This window comes from Triticum dicoccoides, chromosome 5A (assembly GCF_002162155.2).
Source record: "Triticum dicoccoides isolate Atlit2015 ecotype Zavitan chromosome 5A, WEW_v2.0, whole genome shotgun sequence".
Lineage (NCBI taxonomy): Eukaryota > Viridiplantae > Streptophyta > Magnoliopsida > Poales > Poaceae > Triticum > Triticum dicoccoides.
The window spans coordinates 414,270,660-414,291,201 of record NC_041388.1 but is presented as its reverse complement, the minus strand read 5'-3'; the positions used below and the strand labels follow the sequence as shown (position 1 = coordinate 414,291,201).

The window sequence follows — 20,542 nt, the reverse complement described above, 5'->3', positions numbered from 1 at the left end:
GGGCTTGCCTCCCAAGCAAGGGGGGTGCGCCCCCTTTAGGGTTTCCCCCCCAACCCTAGGCGCATGGGCCCAGGGGGGGCGCCAAGCCCACTAGGGGCTGGCTGCTATCCCTACACAGCCCAAGTGCCCCCCCGGGAGGGGTGGTCCCTCCCGGTGGACCCCCGGAACCTTTCCGGTGGTCCCGGTACAATACCGGTATGACCCCGAAACTTTCCGGTGCCCGTTTAACAACTTCCCATATATAAAACTTTACCTCCGGACCATTCCGGAACTCCTCGTGATGTCCGGGATCTCATCCGGGACTCCGAACAACATTCGGTAATCACATACTTGTCTTCCTGATAACCCTAGCGTCACCGAACCTTAAGTGTGTAGACCCTACGGGTTCGGGAGACATGCAGACATGACCGAGACTCTCCGGTCAATAACCAACAGCGGGATCTGGATACCCATGTTGGCTCCCACATGCTCCTCGATGAAGTCATCGGATGAACCACGATGTCGAGGATTCGATCAAACCCCGTATACAATTCCCTTTGTCAATCGGTACGTTACTTGCCCGAGACTCGATCGTCGGTATCCCAATACCTTGTTCAGTCTCGTTACTGGCAAGTCACTTTACTCGTACCGTAATGCATGATCCCGCGGCCAACACCTTGGTCACCTTGAGCTCATTATGATGATGCATTACCGAGTGGGCCCAGAGATACCTCTCCGTCATACGGAGTGACAAATCCCAGTCTCGATCCATGTCAACCCAATAGACACTTTTGGAGATACCTGTAGTGCACCTTTATAGTCACCCAGTTACATTGTGACGTTTGATACACCCAAAGCATTCCTACGATATCCAGGAGTTACACGATCTCATGGTTGAAGGAAGAGATACTTGACATTGGAAAAGCTCTAGCAAACGAACTAACCGACCTTTGTGCTATGCTTAGGATTGGGTCTTGTCCATCACATCATTCTCCTAATGATGTGATCCCGTTATCAACGACATCCAATGTCCATAGCCAGGAAACCATGACTATCTGTTGATCACAACGAGCTAGTCAACTAGAGGCTTACTAGGGACATATTGTGGTCTATGTATTCACATGTGTATTACGATTTCCGGATAATACAGTTATAGCATGAACAAAAGACTATTATCATGAACAAAGAAATATAATAATAACACTTTTATTATTGCCTCTAGGGCATATTTCCAACAAAACTTTCACAACGGTGCATACTCAGGGAGAACACTTCTTGATAATTTAGTGAGAGATCACCTTATAATGCAACCGTCAATCAAAGCAAGATAAGATGCATAAAAGATAAACATCACATGCAATCAATATAAGTGATATGATATAGCCATCATCATCTTGTGCTTGTGATCTCCATCTCCGAAGCACCGTCATGATCACCATCGTCACCGGCGCGACACCTTGATCTCCATCGTAGCATCGTTGTCATCTCGCCAATCTTATGCTTCCACGACTATCGCTACCGCTTAGTGATAAAGTAAAGCATTACAGCGCGATTGCATTGCATACAATAAAGCGACAACCATATGGCTCCTGCCAGTTGCCGATAACTCGGTTACAAAACATGATCATCTCATACAATAAAATTTAGCATCATGTCTTGACCATATCACATCACGACATGCCCTGCAAAAACAAGTTAGACGTCCTCTACTTTGTTGTTGCATGTTTTATGTGGCTGCTACGGGCTTAAGCAAGAACCAATCTTACCTACGCATCAAAACCACAACGATAGTTTGTCAAGTTGGTGCTGTTTTAACCTTCGCAAGGACCGGGCGTAGCCACACTCGGTTCAACTAAAGTTGGAGAAACTGTCACCCGCAAGCCACCTATGTGCAAAGCACGTCGGGAGAACCGGTCTCGCGTAAGTGTACGCGTAATGTCGGTCCGGGCCGCTTCGTCCAACAATACCGCCGAACCAAAGTATGACATGCTGGTAAGCAGTATGACTTATATCGCCCACAACTCACTTGTGTTCTACTCGTGCATATAACATCAACATATAAAACCTAGGCTCGGATGCCACTGATGGGTTTCGTAGTATTTTTAAAAAATTTCCTACGCACACGCAAGATCATGGTGATGCATAGCAACGAGAGGGGGAGAGTGTGATCTACGTACCCTTGTAGATCGACAACGAAAGCGTTTGGTTGATGTAGTCGTACGTCTCCACGGCCCGACCGATCAAGCACCGAAACTACGGCACCTCCGAGTTCTAGCACACGTTCAGCTCGATGACGATCCCCGGACTCCGATCCAGCAAAGTGTCGGGGAAGAGTTCCGTCAGCACGACGGTGTGGTGACGATCTTGATGTACTACTGTCGTAGGGCTTCGCCTAAGCACCACTACAATATTATCGAGGACTATGGTGGAAGGGGGCACCGCACACGACTAAGAATATGATCACGTGGATCAACTTGTGTCTCTAGGGGGTGCCCCTGCTCCGTATATAAAGGTTCAAGGGAGGGGGGCCGGCCGGCCAGGAGAGGCGCACCAGGAGGAGTCCTACTCCCTCTGGGAGTAGGACTCCCCCCTTTCCTAGTTGGAATAGGATTCGTGAGGTGGGAAGAGAGAGAGAGAGAGAGAGAAGGAGGGGGGCGCCGGCCCCCTCTCTCCTTGTCCTATTCGGACTAGGGGTGGAAGGGCGCGCGGCCCAGCCCTGGCTGCCTCTTCTCTTCTTCCACTAAGGCCCACTAAGGCCCATATACCTCCCGGGGGGTTCCGGTAACCTCCCGGTACTCCGGTAAAATCCCGATTTCACCCGGAACACTTCCGATATCCAAACATAGGCTTCCAATATATCAATCTTTATGTCTCGACCATTTCGAGACTCCTCGTCATGTCCGTGATCACATCCGGGACTCCGAACAACCTTCGGTACATCAAAATGCATAAATTCATAATATAACTGTCATCGTAACCTTAAGCGTGCGGACCCTACGGGTTCGAGAACAATGTAGACATGACCGAGACACGTTTCCGGTCAATAACCAATAGCGGAACCTGGATGCTCATATTGGCTCCTACATATTTTACGAAGATCTTTTATCGGTCAGACCGCATAACAACATACGTTGTTCCCTTTGTCATCGGTATGTTACTTGCCCGAGATTCGATTGTCGGTATCCCATACCTAGTTCAATCTCGTTACCGGCAAGTCTCTTTACTCGTTCTGTAATACATCATCCCGCAACTAACTAATTAGTTGCAATGCTTGCAAGGCTTAAGTGATGTGCATTACCGAGAGGGCCCAGAGATACATCTCCGACAATCGGAGTGACAAATCCTAATCACGAAATACGCCAACCCAACATGTACCTTTGGAGACACCTGTAGAGCTCCTTTATAATCACCCAGTTACGCTTTGACATTTGGTAGCACATAAAATGTTCCTCTGGCAAACGGGAGTTGCATAATCTCATAGTCATAGGAACATGTATAAGTCATGAAGAAAGCAATAGCAACATACTAAACGATCGGGTGCTAAGCTAATGGAATGGGTCATGTCAATCAGATCATTCAACTAATGATGTGATCCTGTTAATCAAATGACAACTCTTTGTCCATGGTTAGGAAACATAACCATCTTTGATTGACAAGCTAGTCTAGTAGAGGCATACTAGTGACACTCTGTTTGTCTATGTATTCACACATGTATTATGTTTCCGGTTTAATACAATTCTAGCATGAATAATAAACTTTTATCATGATATATATAAGGAAATAAATAATAACTTTATTATTGCCTCTAGGGCATATTTCCTTCAAAGACATGTGCTGGACTTACTTCCGTCTGCAATATTTTGCTAAAGTGATTCAAGGTATGTTCGATTGCTTACTTAGGATGGTTACTGAACCTCTTTGGGAACCAAGAAAGACATTCTGTATGTACAAATAACATAGGCATAAAGTTCGTTTTTACATTGAAAATCTATATATGCAATTTTCTGCAACAATCAAAAATTCATTCATTCACTTTCTGAGATGTCACACAACACCATGCTCCAAATTGTTGTCTATTTGATCCTTGTGGTAGAATCGTAGACTCATGCATAATTGCATATATACTGTGACTGGGCACCAGTACATTTGCAACATTCTAAAGGTAGTTTTTTGTGATTTTTTTACCAAAACTTTTCTTCTACAATTTATATGCATGCGGAGGATCTTCAATTGGTTTCATCATTTATCTAGGCTATATGCAAGATTACATAATCATATATGGTCTTACTTATGGGTAGGGGACTTTCTAAAGGGTTAATAGGGCGTGCCAAACCCCTTTTTGTGGCCATGTTCATGTCTGAGCATGAAAAAGAAACACCAAGGCCCTATTTTGATTATCGTTTTTCTTTTAAATACACAGTTACGATGGCATTAATGTCCTTGTGATGACGGTGGTGTGTGTGATTGCATGAGGACTGCAGGTCTGCGATAATGATGATGGCAATGCCAATTTAGTTGCGATTGCAGAGTATTGATCTAATACTCATCTGACTATTTTTCTTAAATCTAATAAGCGAATAGATGATCATGAAGGGATGTTTAACTATAAACACGCGAACTCATTTCTTGGTATAGTGAAGTGTTCTTCCGACAGGTGACTATGTGGAGCTTTTGAAGGAAAAGGATGAACCAAGAAGCCTGGTTGATCGTCTATTGGCGGCAACCTGGTATACATGACCTCATTGACCTGCCTGAATCTTTTGATGATAGATCATTAATATGTCATAGAGGTAAAAAAAATCTGCACTCGGTACAACCAAGCATTTTATTATGGAAGTGATGGACAATCTCTTGCATTGTCTTGTGGCTGGCCATGTAAGTATTTCATCTATAAGCATAACACATAGGCTGGCATAATTCTTGAGAGGTTATTTTTAGTCTAAACGCATATGTATTTTTTACACTCCTAATACTTACAATTTATATTTTGTGTATTTATAGTGGTCAAGATGTGCATTTTGCGTGCACTACTGTATAAAGAGCGCTAGCTTGCTCCTACGTTTTATTCAATTTTGGTTAGAACATCTAGATGGTGATAAAAAAGAAAAGAGTACTTTTTTTCCGTGAATAGTACACAGGTTGCGCACTATTCCATTGATAGAGGGAATTAAGGGTTGTGTTCCTCGAGCTGAGCTGCGTACACGGCATGGCACAGACAAGGACATGGTTAAGCAGAAGGCATGGGGATGCTCAGCCCCGAGAGTCATAGAATCAGATGACTGGCAAGATCATGTTCAACCCTCGACCACCCGCCTTAGCCCCCGACCTCATTCGTCCCTTGATGCCGTACAAATACTCATCGGCGAGTATTCTAGGTTCCCAATTATGATGTTAGAGATCTGCACCATTTATTAATTATACTTACGAAGCACTTTTAGCACATACAATAAATTTCTCACTTTTCATCTTATATTTTATATTGATAATAGCTCCTGAATTAAACATTGTGGTTACCACTATCCCTTGAAGACATATAAGATTTCCATGTATGAAATGTTTTGTTTTTAGGAATGGGGACTCTAAAATGGACGGAGGAGGAGCTAAAGTTCAGGAGCCAAATACGGCAGGCATGTTATGTATAGAGTTTGCCAGGTATTGTTGTCCATTTCAACATCCTGTTTCCGATGTATTTTAAGTGCCATTTTTCTAGAGCTGATCTCCTACATGCTGGTAAATATGGCCTTAAAGTGCAGGTTAGTTCGAAACATACATGAGAATTTTGTATAGGAATTTATGCATCTCGATTAAATGTGTGATCATGCTGGTATTTTTTTAACAGAAGTGAGCATTGCCTGCTATCTAATAGCGTCTTATATTTGCATATTAAGTATTCACATCATGATATGATCATTTAGGCCCTTCCCATACTTGGGATGCAACAATCACCATACTCTAATGGCAAAGAAAGAAAAGAAGAAAAAGTAGAGGATGCTCAAATAGGCTAACCCTAAAACACTACATGATTTAGTAATAGAGAGTAATAAAAGCATGGGTCAAGAAAATAAAGATATAGTATATTTTCCTTTTATTATGCAATAAACTGTATGTTGATAGGACAAGTTTCATTCATGGTTACTCTCGCCAGAACTAAGGTTAACTTAGAGAAAGTGTGGCTTGCCGCTTGCATGCCATCCATGTCATACAAAAAAAATCTTAATTTTCCTTCATTATTTGTTAATGAATATTGCACTCCAGGAGATGAGAGAAACTCATAAAGGGGGCAAAAATGTTCCTAAAAACTGACAGACTACTCAAGCTTGCGACTCTTCAAGCATTGATGGGCTTTGTATTAAATTTCTTTACTATATGACCTTTAGACAGTCAGGGATCATCAGACAGTATAATCATTGTGTTTTATTAAATTTCTAGAATATGGATTCAGAATTCAATATGCATATTAGTTTCATGTGGTGCTTTGATTGAGACGTGTATTGCACGTGCACGCTTACTAGTAATTGCAAACTTCAGAACATTTTTTCGAGAGATAGTAGCAGAAGACAAATAATCGTCGTGAGACAGGAGGAAGCTGCCGTCGCATGCCGCGCTGCTCCACGTACCGGGAGGGGCTCACCAGAGATTCGCCTGCCTCCCACCCCTACGGGCCACGATCCCGCGCCACCGCCGCGCTGCCGCACCCCGCGCCGGCAGCGTCGCGACTCGCGCGGGCGCGCCACCACGCACGCGAGCGACTCCACCCGCTCATCACACCGGTCCGAAGTCCGAACCCACCCCCTACAGCCTACAGCAGCCAACGCGCACCGCGGGTGAGCGGAGCACGCCAACCACGCCCGCTTCCACGCGGGGCCCAGCCCCCGGCCCCACCCCCACGGCCACGCCCGCGGTGCGCTCACCGCCTCCAGTCGCGCCGCGCCAGGTGGTGCCCGGGCATCGGGCCGGCCCGGTCAGAACAGAGCGCCGGGGGTGGTGCCATGTGCGCGGACCGGACCTGCCGTGCCGTTCTAGAGGCTTCTTCCGATCCCGAAGCAACAGACTCGCACGACGTGACGGCTCGCTAATCAATCCCCCCCTGTCGCTTTCCTCCGCGTCTTCCCGTTTTGCCCCTCTCGGCCCGTGAAATATTCTTTGCCGGACCGGGAACCCGAGGAAAGTATCGGGAGCTCTTTTTGCAAAAAAGGACGTATGCGACCCTCTTTTTGCGGACACGCACTTGGCGATGCCCACTTCTCCAGTTTTGGGTAATACCACGGCTTGCTCTTGTTTTAAGCGTTTTATAATTATACAGGGTATAATCTTTGCCCAGAAGAGAGGAGCAGGGGCAGTAATTGGAAAATGTTCCCTGCACTTGTTGTGATTAATTAACAAAAACAGCACACGTCATGTATGTATGGTGGGTGAACATATTCCCATGGAAGAAGTCCAGTTTTATCACGGTTGACAGCCATGTTGCACTAGCACGTATCTATGGATGGGAATGGATACCAGCACATGGTTTGGTTAATACAGTTTAATTATAAACTTTCAAAAAGATAGTTAATCCCACGCCGAAAAAGGCTGAACCAACTCAATTTATTTTAAATTAAGTTTAATAAATTGATTTTTAGAAAGAGACCAAGCTAGAAGCAACACATAAACATGGCAATGACTTGATGGAAATGCATATTCACAGACCATCTCGAAGGAATGTGGTACATAAATACATTGGCGTTTGTAGTTCCGCCTGTCATTCTCAATAAAATCAATAAAATTGAGGGTCGTAAAACATAATATAGACTTTTATGATGCTGCGGTACTCAATCTGAAGAACCGCACTATCCATTAAACTTAACTTATCAAAAGTATAGACATGCTTACCTCAGAAATGGAATAAAAGAAGCATCAAAATAATACACTCAATTAATTGGTGTGTATAATTCTAACATGTCGACAAAATACTTGTAGGTTGTACCGTTCTATAACACACTATTTTTTAATTACAAAAACACATAGACACATATGCTCACATACACAAACGCACACTTATTAACATGCATACATGCACACCTTACCCACATGAGTATCTTTAAGAGACCAGGCCATCAGATTTTAAGATTGATGAAGTCATTCCAAACATCTTATAGTTGACGGATGCATCATACTGTTCAAATAATATTGCCAGAAAGAATAAAATTATTTTAAAAAATACAACCCACACATAAAAATTTATGACACAATACACAAAATTGGGTCGTAGTTCAGACGATCACACGAGCCAGCGCATACACACTCCCAACAAACTCATAATAAATACGATACATCACAGGCCTCTGTCACCCCCTGAACGATCCAAAGCGACGACGTAGTACAACAATGTGCAAGTGGCAAAATTTCTTGTCGTGATCCCAGGAGGCAAGCCCCCCAGGAGCGCCATCCCAGGAAATATCTCCATTCTGGAGGGGCCAAATCGCAAAACCGGCCGGCTATAAGAGAGGCGCGAAGGGGTCGGCTTAACCACGGGAGTATTAGATTAACCCGTCCCTCTGGTCTACCTCGAGTTAAGCCACACCCTCACCCACTGAGCAAGGCGGAGGAGGAGGAGGAAAAAATAATTATACCGGAAAAGGACAAAGGAATCGCGCCACCGCGGGGAGGAGGAGGAGGAGGCCGTACGGCGCTGCCGCCCGCCGTCGGATCTGCGCCGGCGACTGGTCCGGCCGCCCGAGGAGGAGGAGGCGGCGGCGTCGCTCCGTCCCGTCCCCCGCCTTCGAGCGCCCAGATCCGCCGTCCCGCCGGTGAGTCCTGCAACCTCGCCTCGCGCTGGGACAGTGGTGGGATGGACGCTGTAGTCCGACGGGGATAGTGCGGGCTCGAGATGCCTCTCGGGCGAACCGGAGCTGTGCGTGCCGCTCCTGCGGAAATGCGCATCGGCTAGAGATTTCGCCTTGTTTTGCTCCCGTGTGCGGTTTGGCGCGCGATTTCTCGAAACGTCGTCCGAGGGTTTCAGTCTCTTAGGGTCTGAGCTGTGGGGGATTTGAGAATGCTTGCGATGCGTGCGTGGTGCTGCGTCCTCTGTTACTTTTGTTGGTTTTGTTCAGTCGAAATGTGTGGGATTTTGGGGTTTTTGTCTAATCGATCGGGAACACGCAGGATCCATGCGCGGGTTCGTATGTTTAAGCTGTTTACTCACGAATTTTATCGTGTCAAATCATTAGGAGTGAGTGTGGGATGCGCTACTGCGAGGTTTTATCCGAGCTCCTGCTTTGTCGTTTCGCTAGTAGTATTGTGAAACCATCTAGGCGATCTGAATAATTCGGACTAACTTGTTTTAATCTGGGTACGACCGATTGTTTTGCTGTGTATGTTTTGGTGATGGATATTTGTGAGTTCAGTAATGAAACTCTGAAATTTTAGATCTACCTATGGCTAGTGAACTATACCTACTGAGATCAGTTTAGGAACGACTACTTGCTCTCAACCACTGCCTGCAGATCTACTACTGTTTCTCTGCTATTTGAGTGATCCTTACGATTTTTTTATTAGTTCATGATAAGGCGATATCTTCTCTTATATGAACTAAAAAAAAGTTTATCATATACAGTCATGAATCATGATCATAAGGATTATTTGTTGTTATGAGAAGCTGTTTGCAGTTTTGATTGTTCTGTTCCTGCCAAGAGTGGGAGCTAGCCTTCTATTTGTGAGTTGTATGCATGCTTATGTCTGAAATTCTAGATATTTGTATCAAATGATGATACTGTATGAATGAAGTTAAAGATCTAAAGCCTACTATCACCATGGGACCGAAATATACTTATTCCTGTCTGGGGTTTATGGTTGTTGATTAAGTGAAGATGTGGAATCTAGATGTAAGGGTGGAAGAATTGTCAAGTGTATTTTAACTTTAATATGCTTAACAACTGCCCTGGCTGTATTATGTTAGTATTATTAAGAATTTTATGAAGCCATGCTATCGTCTATTGCTTGCTATGGTACAAGACTTACTAAGAAAACAGAAATACTGAAATGAGCAAACAAGAAGATCCCAAGAGGCTTTGTTTTGTGGCAGCAACTTGAGTCTATTTCCTGGTGTGCCAGACTGTTTAACTCGAAAATTTGCAGAAACTCGTGCCATTACCGTATAATAACATGTCCTTCTGTTTTGCTTCTGCGTCCTTCTCACCAGGATATATGTCTGCCATACTTCCAAAATTTTTCCTGGTTCTACATGTCTAAAAATTTATATCTAGAAAGCTTATCTTGCGCAAAACCTACGTTATTCATGGTTCATTTTTTCTTTCTTATGCAGGGTATCTACCACTGAACTGTGAGATAAAGTGCTTTCAGTTGATGCAAGAGGGTGTGCATACATCTTCATCTATGGCCTACTATTGATTGCTCTGCAGTGATCAGTTTGAAGTCTTCTTTCTTCCCCTTGCTACAAGTTTTCTTGCTTCTCTGGTGGGCTACAGGAGAGGTGGAAGCAGATAAAGGCAGACAGGCAGCTCAGCCATTCTATGTCCAGGGACTTGGACTGTCCTGTTCAGACACAGATGGCTGTTGCAGTCCTGGATCGGAGTTTCAGCAGTGAATATCCTGCAAGTAGCAAAACTGAGGGGAGACCATTGAGCTGGAAGAGAGTTTTTGTTCAAACTGATAATGGTTCTGTCCTGGGCATTGAACTGGAGAGGGGAGAAAATGCACAATCTGTGAAAAAAAAACTGCAGATAGCTTTGAATGTTTCCACAGAGGAGAGCTCACTGACCTTTGGTGATCTTGTTCTGAACAATGATCTCAGCAATGTCCGCAATGACTCGCCGTTGCTCCTCACAAGGAATCAGATGCACCGGAGCAGCTCAACACCTTGTCTCTCTCCTAATGGAAGCGGCGTGCAACAGCGAGACCGTAGTGGACCCATTGCTATCCTTGGATGTTCAAGCCCTTCCCCTGAGATGAAACAGCTTGCTAAGGATATTGTCAAAGCCATAAGGAATGATGTTGACCCAGTAGCTGTTAACAGTGGGATGGGTGGTGCCTACTACTTCGATAACATTTGGGGTGAACATGTTGCAATTGTAAAGCCAACCGACGAGGAACCATTTGCTCCAAATAATCCTAAAGGCTTTGTAGGGAAGACCCTTGGACAGCCAGGTCTCAAAAGGTCTGTACGAGTTGGTGAGACAGGGTTCAGAGAGGTTGCTGCTTACCTCCTTGACCATGGCAACTTTGCAAAAGTTCCTCCAACCATGCTGGTCAAGATCACACACACTGTGTTCAATGTGAATGCCACTGTTGGCTGCAATCATAAGGTGTTCCACAACAATTCACAGCCTGTGAGCAAGATTGCATCATTGCAGCAGTTCATCCCTCATGATTTTGATGCCAGCGACCATGGGACATCAAGCTTCCCTGTATCTGCTGTGCACAGGATCGGCATTCTTGACATCAGAATCTTCAACACGGACAGGCATTCGGGCAATCTTCTGGTCAGGAAAGTTGGTCCTGGGTCTGACAACTTTGGAGTGCAGACCGAACTCATTCCTATCGACCATGGTCTTTGTCTGCCCGAATGTCTAGAGGACCCTTACTTTGAATGGATTCACTGGCCGCAAGCATCCATCCCTTTCTCTGAGGAGGAACTTGAATACATTGCAAATTTGGATCCTGTAAAAGATGCTGACATGCTGCGCATGGAGCTTCCCATGATCCGCAAGGCATGTCTGCGGGTGCTGGTGCTGTCAACAATATTTCTCAAGGAAGGTGCAGCATTTGGCCTCTGCTTGTCCGAAATAGGAGAGATGATGAGCAGGCAGTTTACTGGGAAAGAAGAAGAGCCAAGTGAGCTTGAGCTTCTTTGCATGGAGGCAAGGAAGTGGGTCGAGGACAGAGAGCTATTTCTTCCAGAAGCCGGAGTTGAAGACGACGATGATGACTTCACCCAGTTCTCTCTTGACGGCGAGGATGATTCAGATGCATTTGAATCACCCTCATTCAGCAGGTTTGGTCCCATGAAGGCAAGCCACAGGAATCCACTGTCAAAGCTAGCCGAGTGTGACGAGGAGGAGGATGATGACAAGGAGATGGTCAAGGATGACTCTGACCCCTTGAACGGTATGTTTCCTAAGCTGGTCCCTCCTGTCTCAAAGCTGTCCGCGTCGCTGAAGGGGTTTGGTTTCCATGGGAAAGCTAAACCCTACCGCGGAGGCATTCCGAAGACGAAGAGCAAGGTGGCTGCTAAAACTAACTATAGTGGCGAAGGTAGTATGTATCAGTCTGGAAGCAGGAGCGCGAACGAGATGCTCCCTCCCAGCGCCAGTTTTGTGAAGCTGTCGGACATGGGCTCCGAGGAGTGGACCGCGTTCCTCGACAAGTTCCAGGAGCTCCTCCCGAGCGCCTTCCGAGCACGGAAGCACGCGGCTGGCTCCGGCCCGCGCCCACTGCAGAGGCTGGGAACTTCTTGCCAGTTTTGAAGGTAATGTAGATGCAACCCAGGTGTGCAGGTGTTTTCTTCGCGGCCGCCGGAACGGAAGCAGCCCTACGCGCCTGTAGGTGTGTGTTTGGACTACGGATCGTGGAGAGGAGAAGATTAGAGGTGGTTCGATAAAAATAAAGACCGTCCCCGTTGGCATTTGATCTTCCCCGCAGAGTGTGTCTTCGTGTCTGTGCATAGCTTTAGCTTTTGACATATGGAATGGTTTGTTCTTTCTTTCGTCTGTATATATACCAAGTACTCCTACTCCTACCTCGCAACGCCGGGCGCCATCACGGCTGGTGGTGCCCGGTGGTGGTCGTGTTGAGTGTTGTCGGCGCCGCCGCTGTTTCGGCTTCGCCACTGTACCATTTCCGAGACGCTTACCATAATAATAATATAGTATTATGAATATGCACCTGGATGTTGACACGCATGTGCACGTATATATATCTAATTATCTATCATCTGTTTATGTGTCTACTTCTCTGCTTTGGCGCTTTTGATGCGTGAGTTGTTGAGAGAACATGGGATAGTATGTTGATGTGATACAAGCGAATGATCTGGAGCTTGGTTCGGGTGGTGTCAAAAGGGCCCTCCATGTGCCGTAGAAACTCGCGGGTTGGCTCCGCTGGTTCCACCGTCAGTGCGGACTGACGACTTCCCTCCAGTGTCCAGATGACCAGATGTCGACATGTCTGGTGACGGAAGCACAGATCTATTGACCCGCCCTCTGCCCGCGACGTATGCACCTGGGAGGTTTGGACTGGACCCTGGGGAGTGTCGTCAGTCTGGTGTTTTCTACACCTGAAGTGACTTCTCCGAGCCCTTCTTTTGCCGTCAGGTTAGGTGGCCGGTCCGCATCACACGCCAGAGTGAGACCATCGTCCTCAGTGGAGGTCCCTTTCCTGCATCTGGGCTGTGAACTACAGATGAAAACTGCACCGAAGAAGTCCAAGCCCATCACGTATTAGTAGATCAGAAAACTTCAAGCGAGGACGGTCGTGGGTGCAGTCGTGCAGAAGACGACGTCCGTCGCTCGGTCCAGGTGCAGGATAACAGCAACAGGTGTCTCGGCGTCTCGCTCTCACCGCCCTGATGTGGCTGCCTCCCAATGCTTCGCCGCCGCGCCGTGCGACCGTGAACTCTGATCGTCAAGCTCCTCTATTATTGGCCGGCCCTGTCGTTATCACGGCGCGGCGGCGGCATGGGGAGTTTGCGTGGTCCAGTTCGCCACGGCTGCCATTGGCCGGCCGAGAGCGCGGATGCGGGCACGCAGGCTGGCTGCTACGGCAAGGCAAGGCAGGCAGGCACTTTTCATTGGGTCTGGAAGGATCTGAGCCCTGAGATGGAAGCAACTATGATGATCGGGGCTCTGAGACGTGTAACGGCTACGATGGGCTGACCACCTTGGTCTCAACTCTGAACCCGCAAAGCATTTCTTTACGGCGACGAGAGGACATACTGCTTGCCACAGCCACATGCTGAAAATCATGAGCTCTGTTTTCTGCAGCTTCAGAGATGAAGCTGCTGACAGACGGATTACAGGCGCCACTACCCCTCCAAGCACGGCGCAACCAAAACTGCCCATCCAACTCACCTCGATCGATCAGTTCCATTGATCGGTCGAGGTTCAGAAATGGGCTCCACGTGCGGCCCGGAGGGTCCCTCCCTACCTAGCCAAGCTAACCATGTGCTAGCTAGCCTAACGCTATCTGTATCTATGTCGTTAGGAGCCGCATCTTCTCTCTTGTGTGGACCGGCAGCTAGCTAGGGCCTCTTCTCCATGAGCTCATCCAACGGAGCGTCGTTGTTGATGGGCCGCCGGCTGTGGACGTCCACGGAGACGGAGTAGTCCATCCTCAGCACGTCGGACGCCATGGCGGCCGCGTCGCCGCCGTGGTGACGATGTCGATGGCCGCTTGCTCCCTGAAGCATGGGCCGAGCAGCTGGCCTCTTGCTCCGTTTACCCTGGAAATGAAACCGCAGCCGTCAGCACATGGCAGGAACTGAAGTTGTGTGTCGACTGTGATGTGGCCAGTGTGACGTGCAAATAATGCCTGTAATGCTGAATCATGTAAAGCGTGCGGCTGCTGAACTTGCCTCATCATGTACAAATTCAGCAGACGCCTGATCTGCTTCTTGACTTGCTCCTGCAACAACAGAAATGGCACGTATCAGCCCATCATTCAGGGTCCAGTGGTTTGCTGCCAGACAAAATAAAATCAGTACAGCTAATTGATTGCCCTTCTCTACGCGACCCATTTGCAGCACACTAATTACAGGCTCAAGTTTGGGTGATGGGGTGGTAGATTTGACAAGAATCTCTACAGTACAAGCAAAGAGCACTAGCTTATTTAACAGACGCGGAGCACTGCACTACCACTATAATTTTACTTCATGATTAAAAACAGAGCTACTACTACTGTACCACTAGCAGTAATCATCAATCAGTGGCAAGAAGCAAGAAGAAGCCTTTGCCTTTTGCCGTGCCTCAGTTATTCTTCGGCGGATGAACCCTGGGAGTGCGGTAATCGGAATGGAGCGGCACTTGGCCGTCAAACTCGCGCCTGCCGCCGCCACTCCTCCTTGGCCCGGCGCTCTCACCGCCTAACCCGACAACGGTAACCTCTACGCTTTTCTTCCCTCCGCGGGCACGGGCAGGGTTTGCACCTGTGTTGCTGGCGCCCACGGCCTCATCCCTCCCCGCTGCTCCATGCCCTCGGGCCGCCATTGCCCTCCGTCCTCTCAGGTGCCATCTCCGGCCGGTCAAGGGCACCGCGTTGTCGCCCGAGCTCTCCTGCATTTTCACGATCGAGAAGCAAGATATCAGCACTCCTCCGCCATTGCTGGCACTGCCACTTGCACGCAGTGTGAGTGTACCGTGAAGGCGTGAACAAGAAGTTACTGCGAAATTGTTTACCGACCTTGTTGTGTGCTTCGGCGGTGGAGGCAGACAGGGAGAGCAGAAGCAGCAGGAGAAGAAGGCTCCCTGCGCGCCTCATGGTCTCCTCTACTTGGCAACAAGGAGCTACCTGCTGGCACCTCTGAGCCGGACGAGCAGAGGGGAAAGGAGAGGTTTAGGTGACAGTGCAGGGGTTTTATATACCAAGGAGGCAGATTAGATCCATCCACGCCACACCGATCAGCTCAGCTCAGCTCCACCGCACACAGCTAGCGATGCTGGTCAAAGGGAGCTGCTGCATATTCAAACCCGGCACCGTCTGACGCGCCCAATATCAAACTGCTGCTGTGTGCGCTTTCCCGTTTCTTAATCCGCGGCCTGTCGCCCGCGCGCGCGCGCAGGCACCGATGCCCTGGTCCCGGCCATGGAGGACGTAGTACAGTACAGAGAACCTCGGGCGATCTCCGGTGCGCGCACGCACGCACGCACCGGCCATGCAGACAGGGTTGGGGGGTACGTGCCTCCCCCGCCGCCTCGGCGCGGCCGACGCGGGCGGAATTGGAAGGCGGGGGGCTTGTTCTTTTCTGTCCCTGGGAATGCGCCGCCATGCGCGCGCGCGCGCCACGGCGAGGCGTGCTTCTGCGGTGCTGCTGGTGGTGTCCTCGGATCGAAGGAGCTTGCGTGCGTGCGTGCGTGGGGTGTGGGTGGGAAAACAATCGTGCGTGGGATCCGGCTCCCCATGGTGCTGTTTTGGTGCTTGTAGGGAGATCGCTAGCTGCGGTATCGGATTCCTTCGAATCAGACGTCTCGCGTGCTACTAGGCACCCAACGTACGTTCGCATTCAGTAGTTTCAGCGATAGAGTGTAAAAAAAATATAAAAGCATTTAGATCACATCTGTGAAGTACGTGTCCATGGACAGTGACCGTCCGGTCTTCAAATGACCCATCCACAATTCCTTAATTTTGAAACATCAAATACATGCAAACACTTGCATGTCGATCATCGCGGCCAAACAATGGATGTTGCATAAAAATACAATACTTAAGAATACATAATCGAAACAGTGCAAAGATGAGAATGGCTCTAGTGCATAATTGTAAAATCAAAAGCAAAGTTTGCTCATTTTTAGCGTGGATGATCCACACATACTCAGAAAATCATTCAGAAGTTGCATATGCATCTGTTGATATTGTTGTTGTCGATGCATCTTTAGAAAGTTGGCAATATACTTCGCCTCTTGTTCCGGGAGGCGGACCTGAACACCGGGATTCTTAAAATCATGTGTGCGGGCTATCCCTTCACCCTCATCCTCCACAATCATGTTGTGCATTATCATGTAACATGTCATGAGTTGCCAAAGTGTCTCTGCTTCGCACATCATTGTAGCTCCACAAACAACCCCAACGAGCTTGGGCACTCCAGATGCCCTCTCCACATGCTTCCTAGTTGTCTCTTGTGTTGTTGCAAAGTGCCTTTGTTTGTTTTCATAGGATCGGATAGGGTCTTCACAAACGCCGTCCATTCAGGATAGATACTATCGACAAGGTAGTACCCCATGTAGTTGTGCCCGTTGAGGGTGTAGTTGCACGGCGAAGCTTCACCATCACAAAGTCTATTGAACAAAGGAAATCGTTGGAGCATATTGATGGCATTGCATGAACCAGGCGTGCCAAAGTAAGCATGCCAATTCTACAAGTCCTTTGATGCCACTGCTTTAGGTATATTGGTGGTTTTTTTGACGTGACCTTGATACAACCCACACAAACTTTTGGGGAGCTTTTTCATTGCCAGTGCATGCAGGGCCGGTCCGGAGATTTCGGGGGCCCGGGGCGGAGCTAGAACATGGGGCCCTTACTATGAATCTCACTTGGGACATTTACATCGGTTTACGTGAATATGTATATATCTATCTTAAGGATGCATATGCTTCTTACAGTATGACAAAAACAATCAAATAAGGCAGCAATGCATACCTTGGCAAGCTTCAACGCATCCTGTGCCTCCTTATTCATGTTTTTCTTGATATTTTTTTTTGCTTTTTGATGAAGCATTAAAACCATCTGGTACATATAATGAGGCCCGCGAGTCAAATTTCATTAACTATATGAGAAAAATCATTGAATAGGAAATTCAATAAATTCACTATATTACTTGCATGCAGATCCAAAAATATGATGTAAACTTTGATCCTCAAGATCTAAGATGATTTTTTCTATGGAGAAGAATCATATGAATGCCTTTCAGATAATGCCTTTGCAGCATCGCAACAGAATGAAAGAATTGATTACCCAGTTAAGCAAACGAGGTCGACACAACTTAGTGGTTAATCCCACTTCAATAGACTCATCCCATGCTCCTAATTTTCGCAATCAAACAACAGTACCATGGCTCCTATTTTTGGGATGCAAAGCGAAGATCCTCATAGTGACTACAGGTTTTTCAGCCGGTGGTAAGGAAAAGTATAAATCTCAAAATCCATATAACCCTACAGGATTCGATCAAAAGGATGCCAAACGATCCTTACCAGAACCTGAAGGCAAGCCTACTGGTAGGGCGTGCTCCTCCTCCGTCGCTGCCCTTTGGGATCTGCCGGCGATGGCTTTGCGGCGATTAGGGAACAGACGGCGTTCTACGCTGGGAGGATTTTAGGGAACGATCGTCAGGCCGTCCGTGTGCAGGGCCAGGCCCAGTATATCCCGCTGCTCTACGGGGCCTGATGTCTGATCCAAGGAAACAGCAAAAGTTTCTCCACAAAAAAAGGAAACAGCAAAACATGCGTAGGAAAACGTACGTACTGCTGCTATGGCCTATCACAAACCTGCGTACCCTGGGAGGGGGCCCCTCGATTTTGGGGGCCCGGGGCGGCTGCCCCCCTGCCCCTCCCCAGGGCCGGCCCTGAGTGCATGCAATCAAATGAAGCCAACATACTCGGGAATCCTCTTGATGCTTCAATTGCCAACATTTTTTCTTTGTCCTCCATAGTTGGCTCTCTCAGATGCTCTGGTCCAAACACCTTCACCATAGTGCATGCAAATTGCACTGTAGTGTTCAGAGTCATGGTCTCTCCCATCCAGATTTCAGTACCAATTGCATCTGCAGCCTTAGATAAGCAAGCATCTTGAGAGCAGCCGTGCATTTCTGTAGAGGAGAGAAAGAAAGTTGTCCGCAACAACCCTTCCTAACTTGAAGTTGTCAACAAGCTTCTTCATAGCAGTCGCTACGCACAAGAACTAACCTCTGCTCATCTGGAAGGGACGTTGAAAGAAGCCTTCATGGTATGTTGGTTCCATTTAATTTGAAGTAGTCCTTGTACATAAGTCATGCACCGGCAATCCTATCCTGGGGAGTATAGTATGTGCTCCTCTACCTTCTTCATTTCCTTTTGGATGCTCATCATCATCATTTCAACATCTTCGTCGTCTAAATCCGACGAATCGATGAACTTGTTGAATATGAATTCGTCAAGGTCCTTGTTTCCATAGCCGTCTTTCCGTGAGAATCCATCGGTGACCTAGAAATGAACAAAAGAATACAAAACCTGCTCAGACATTTTGTCGAACACATAGACCACGAGGTGTATATCCAGGGGAGTTGGACGTACCGGGGCGGCGTTCGGTGGCAATGTGCGCTACTAATTGTGTATTAGTATTATGGACAAAAAATGTATGTATTTGGATAATGCTTGACAATTAATTATTGGCATGAACATGCCCCTTCATCTACTCCCATTCATATTTCTTTTTTTTTCAAAAAGAGGGACTCCCCGGCCTCTGCATCAGGACGATGCATACGGCCAACTTATTAAAAAGATAAATAGGTTCCTCATTCATATTTCTTGAAAGCAAAATCTTAACAATTATCGGGTGGAGTATATTCTTTTTCTTAGCGACAAACCCATGGGACATGAGGCGGATCTCAGTACTTGCAAAGTTGCAACGCCTCATCGTGTATTCATGGAGCGTGATCGGATTCAAACAAAACATACTCCGTATCTCCGAACCACAACATTTCGAGAAGAAACTACGATTTGTCGTGCTCGGGTTCCACTGGTTGAGATCATTGCTCGGCCATGGACATATTTTTCTTGCAGCGCGATCTGCATCTGCATGTTCCGGTGGCGACGCTGATTGATTAGAGTAGAGTGCGTGCCTGATTAACTACTAAAACTAACGTAAAGCTTTGTAGTTACCCAGGCAGGGGCCATGTTACTTAACAGTCAAGATTCTTGGCCTAGTAGGCAGTAAATTATGCCCTAATCGTCCGTTTGTTTCTCTCTCAGCTACTCTAGGTATCCCCCGGTCAAAGATCTGTCCATGCACCATCGTGCTGGCCGAATTAACAATGGGCGCGTTGGATCAAGCGAGGGTTAGCGCATGCTGGCCCGAGATTATCGTGCGCTGGGTGTGGAGCCTGTTAGCATGCGTGTCCCTACTTGGAAGTGTCCTGATAGTTATTCTCCCTTTGCTGCGCCTGTCAGAGCCTGAACCCGGTCAGCCGGCTATGGCGACTCTCTCGGCCACATGAGCATGAACTCGATGGCTGCATCGGCACTGAACTAACATGTGTTGGGGAACGTAGTAATTTTAAAAATTTTCCTACGCACACGCAAGATCATGGTGATGCATAGCAACGAGAGGGGAGAGTGTTGTCCACGTACCCTCGTAGACCTGAAAGTGGAAGCGTTATAACAACGCGGTTGATGTAGTCGTACGTCTTCACGGCCCGACCGATCAAGCACCGAAACTACGGCGCCTCCGAGTTCTAGCACACGTTCAGCTCGATGACGATCCCCGGACTCCGATCCAGCAAAGTGTCGGGGAAGAGTTCCGTCAGCACGACGGCGTGGTGACGATCTTGATGTTCTACCGTCGCAGGGCTTCGCCTAAGCACCGCTACAATATTATCGAAGATTATGGTGGAGGGGGGCACCGCACACGGCTTAGAGATCTCAAGGATCAATTGTTGTGTCTAGAGGTGCCCCCCTGCCCCCGTATATAAAGGAGCAAGGGGGAGGGGCGGCCGACCATGATGAGGCGCGCCAGGGAGGAGTCCTACTCCTACCGGGAGTAGGACTCCCTCCTTTTCCTTGTCCAAGTAGGAGAGGGGGAAGGAAGGGAGAGAGGAGAGGAAGGAAAGGGGGGCGCGCCGCCCCTCCCTCCTTGTCCAATTCGGACTAGAGGGGGAGGGGGCGCG

General features: G+C 47.7%; 2 protein-coding genes across 3 annotated transcripts; one reads left to right on the top strand and one right to left on the bottom strand.

The window, feature by feature from the left end:
- Nucleotides 1-8,502: 8,502 nt before the first annotated feature.
- On the top strand, nt 8,503-12,856 carry LOC119301923 (phosphatidylinositol 4-kinase gamma 5-like). 2 transcript variants are annotated; one of them, XM_037578927.1, is made up of 3 exons: nt 8,503-8,768; nt 10,283-12,084; nt 12,160-12,856. In XM_037578927.1, exons 2-3 carry the CDS (start codon nt 10,491-10,493, stop codon nt 12,441-12,443), a joined length of 1,878 nt encoding a protein of 625 aa, XP_037434824.1. In that variant the 5' UTR covers nt 8,503-8,768; nt 10,283-10,490; the 3' UTR covers nt 12,444-12,856. The 2 variants fall into 2 exon arrangements, with proteins under 2 accessions (XP_037434824.1, XP_037434823.1); XM_037578926.1 differs by having other exon boundaries at nt 10,283-12,856.
- Nucleotides 12,857-13,932: 1,076 nt separating this feature from the next.
- On the bottom strand, nt 13,933-15,502 carry LOC119297475. Its single transcript, XM_037575254.1, has 4 exons — nt 15,370-15,502; nt 15,116-15,242; nt 14,546-14,595; nt 13,933-14,413 (listed from the first exon to the last, which is right to left on the bottom strand). Exons 1-4 carry the CDS (start codon nt 15,445-15,447, stop codon nt 14,213-14,215), a joined length of 456 nt encoding a protein of 151 aa, XP_037431151.1. The 5' UTR covers nt 15,448-15,502; the 3' UTR covers nt 13,933-14,212.
- Nucleotides 15,503-20,542: the final 5,040 nt, after the last annotated feature.

What these genes read in the sequence shown, in the direction of transcription:
- LOC119301923 (XM_037578926.1), top strand. Translation starts at nt 10,491, where the DNA reads ATGTCCAGGGACTTGGACTGTCCTGTTCAGACACAGATGGCTGTTGCA.
- LOC119297475 (XM_037575254.1), bottom strand. Translation starts at nt 15,447, where the DNA reads ATGAGGCGCGCAGGGAGCCTTCTTCTCCTGCTGCTTCTGCTCTCCCTG. An exon ending in CGTGGGCGCCAGCAACACAG is followed by an intron (nt 14,596 to 15,115) that starts GTGCAAACCCTG and finishes CTGTTGTTGCAG; the next exon opens with GAGCAAGTCAAGAAGCAGAT. An exon ending in CTGAATTTGTACATGATGAG is followed by an intron (nt 14,414 to 14,545) that starts GCAAGTTCAGCA and finishes TTTCATTTCCAG; the next exon opens with GGTAAACGGAGCAAGAGGCC.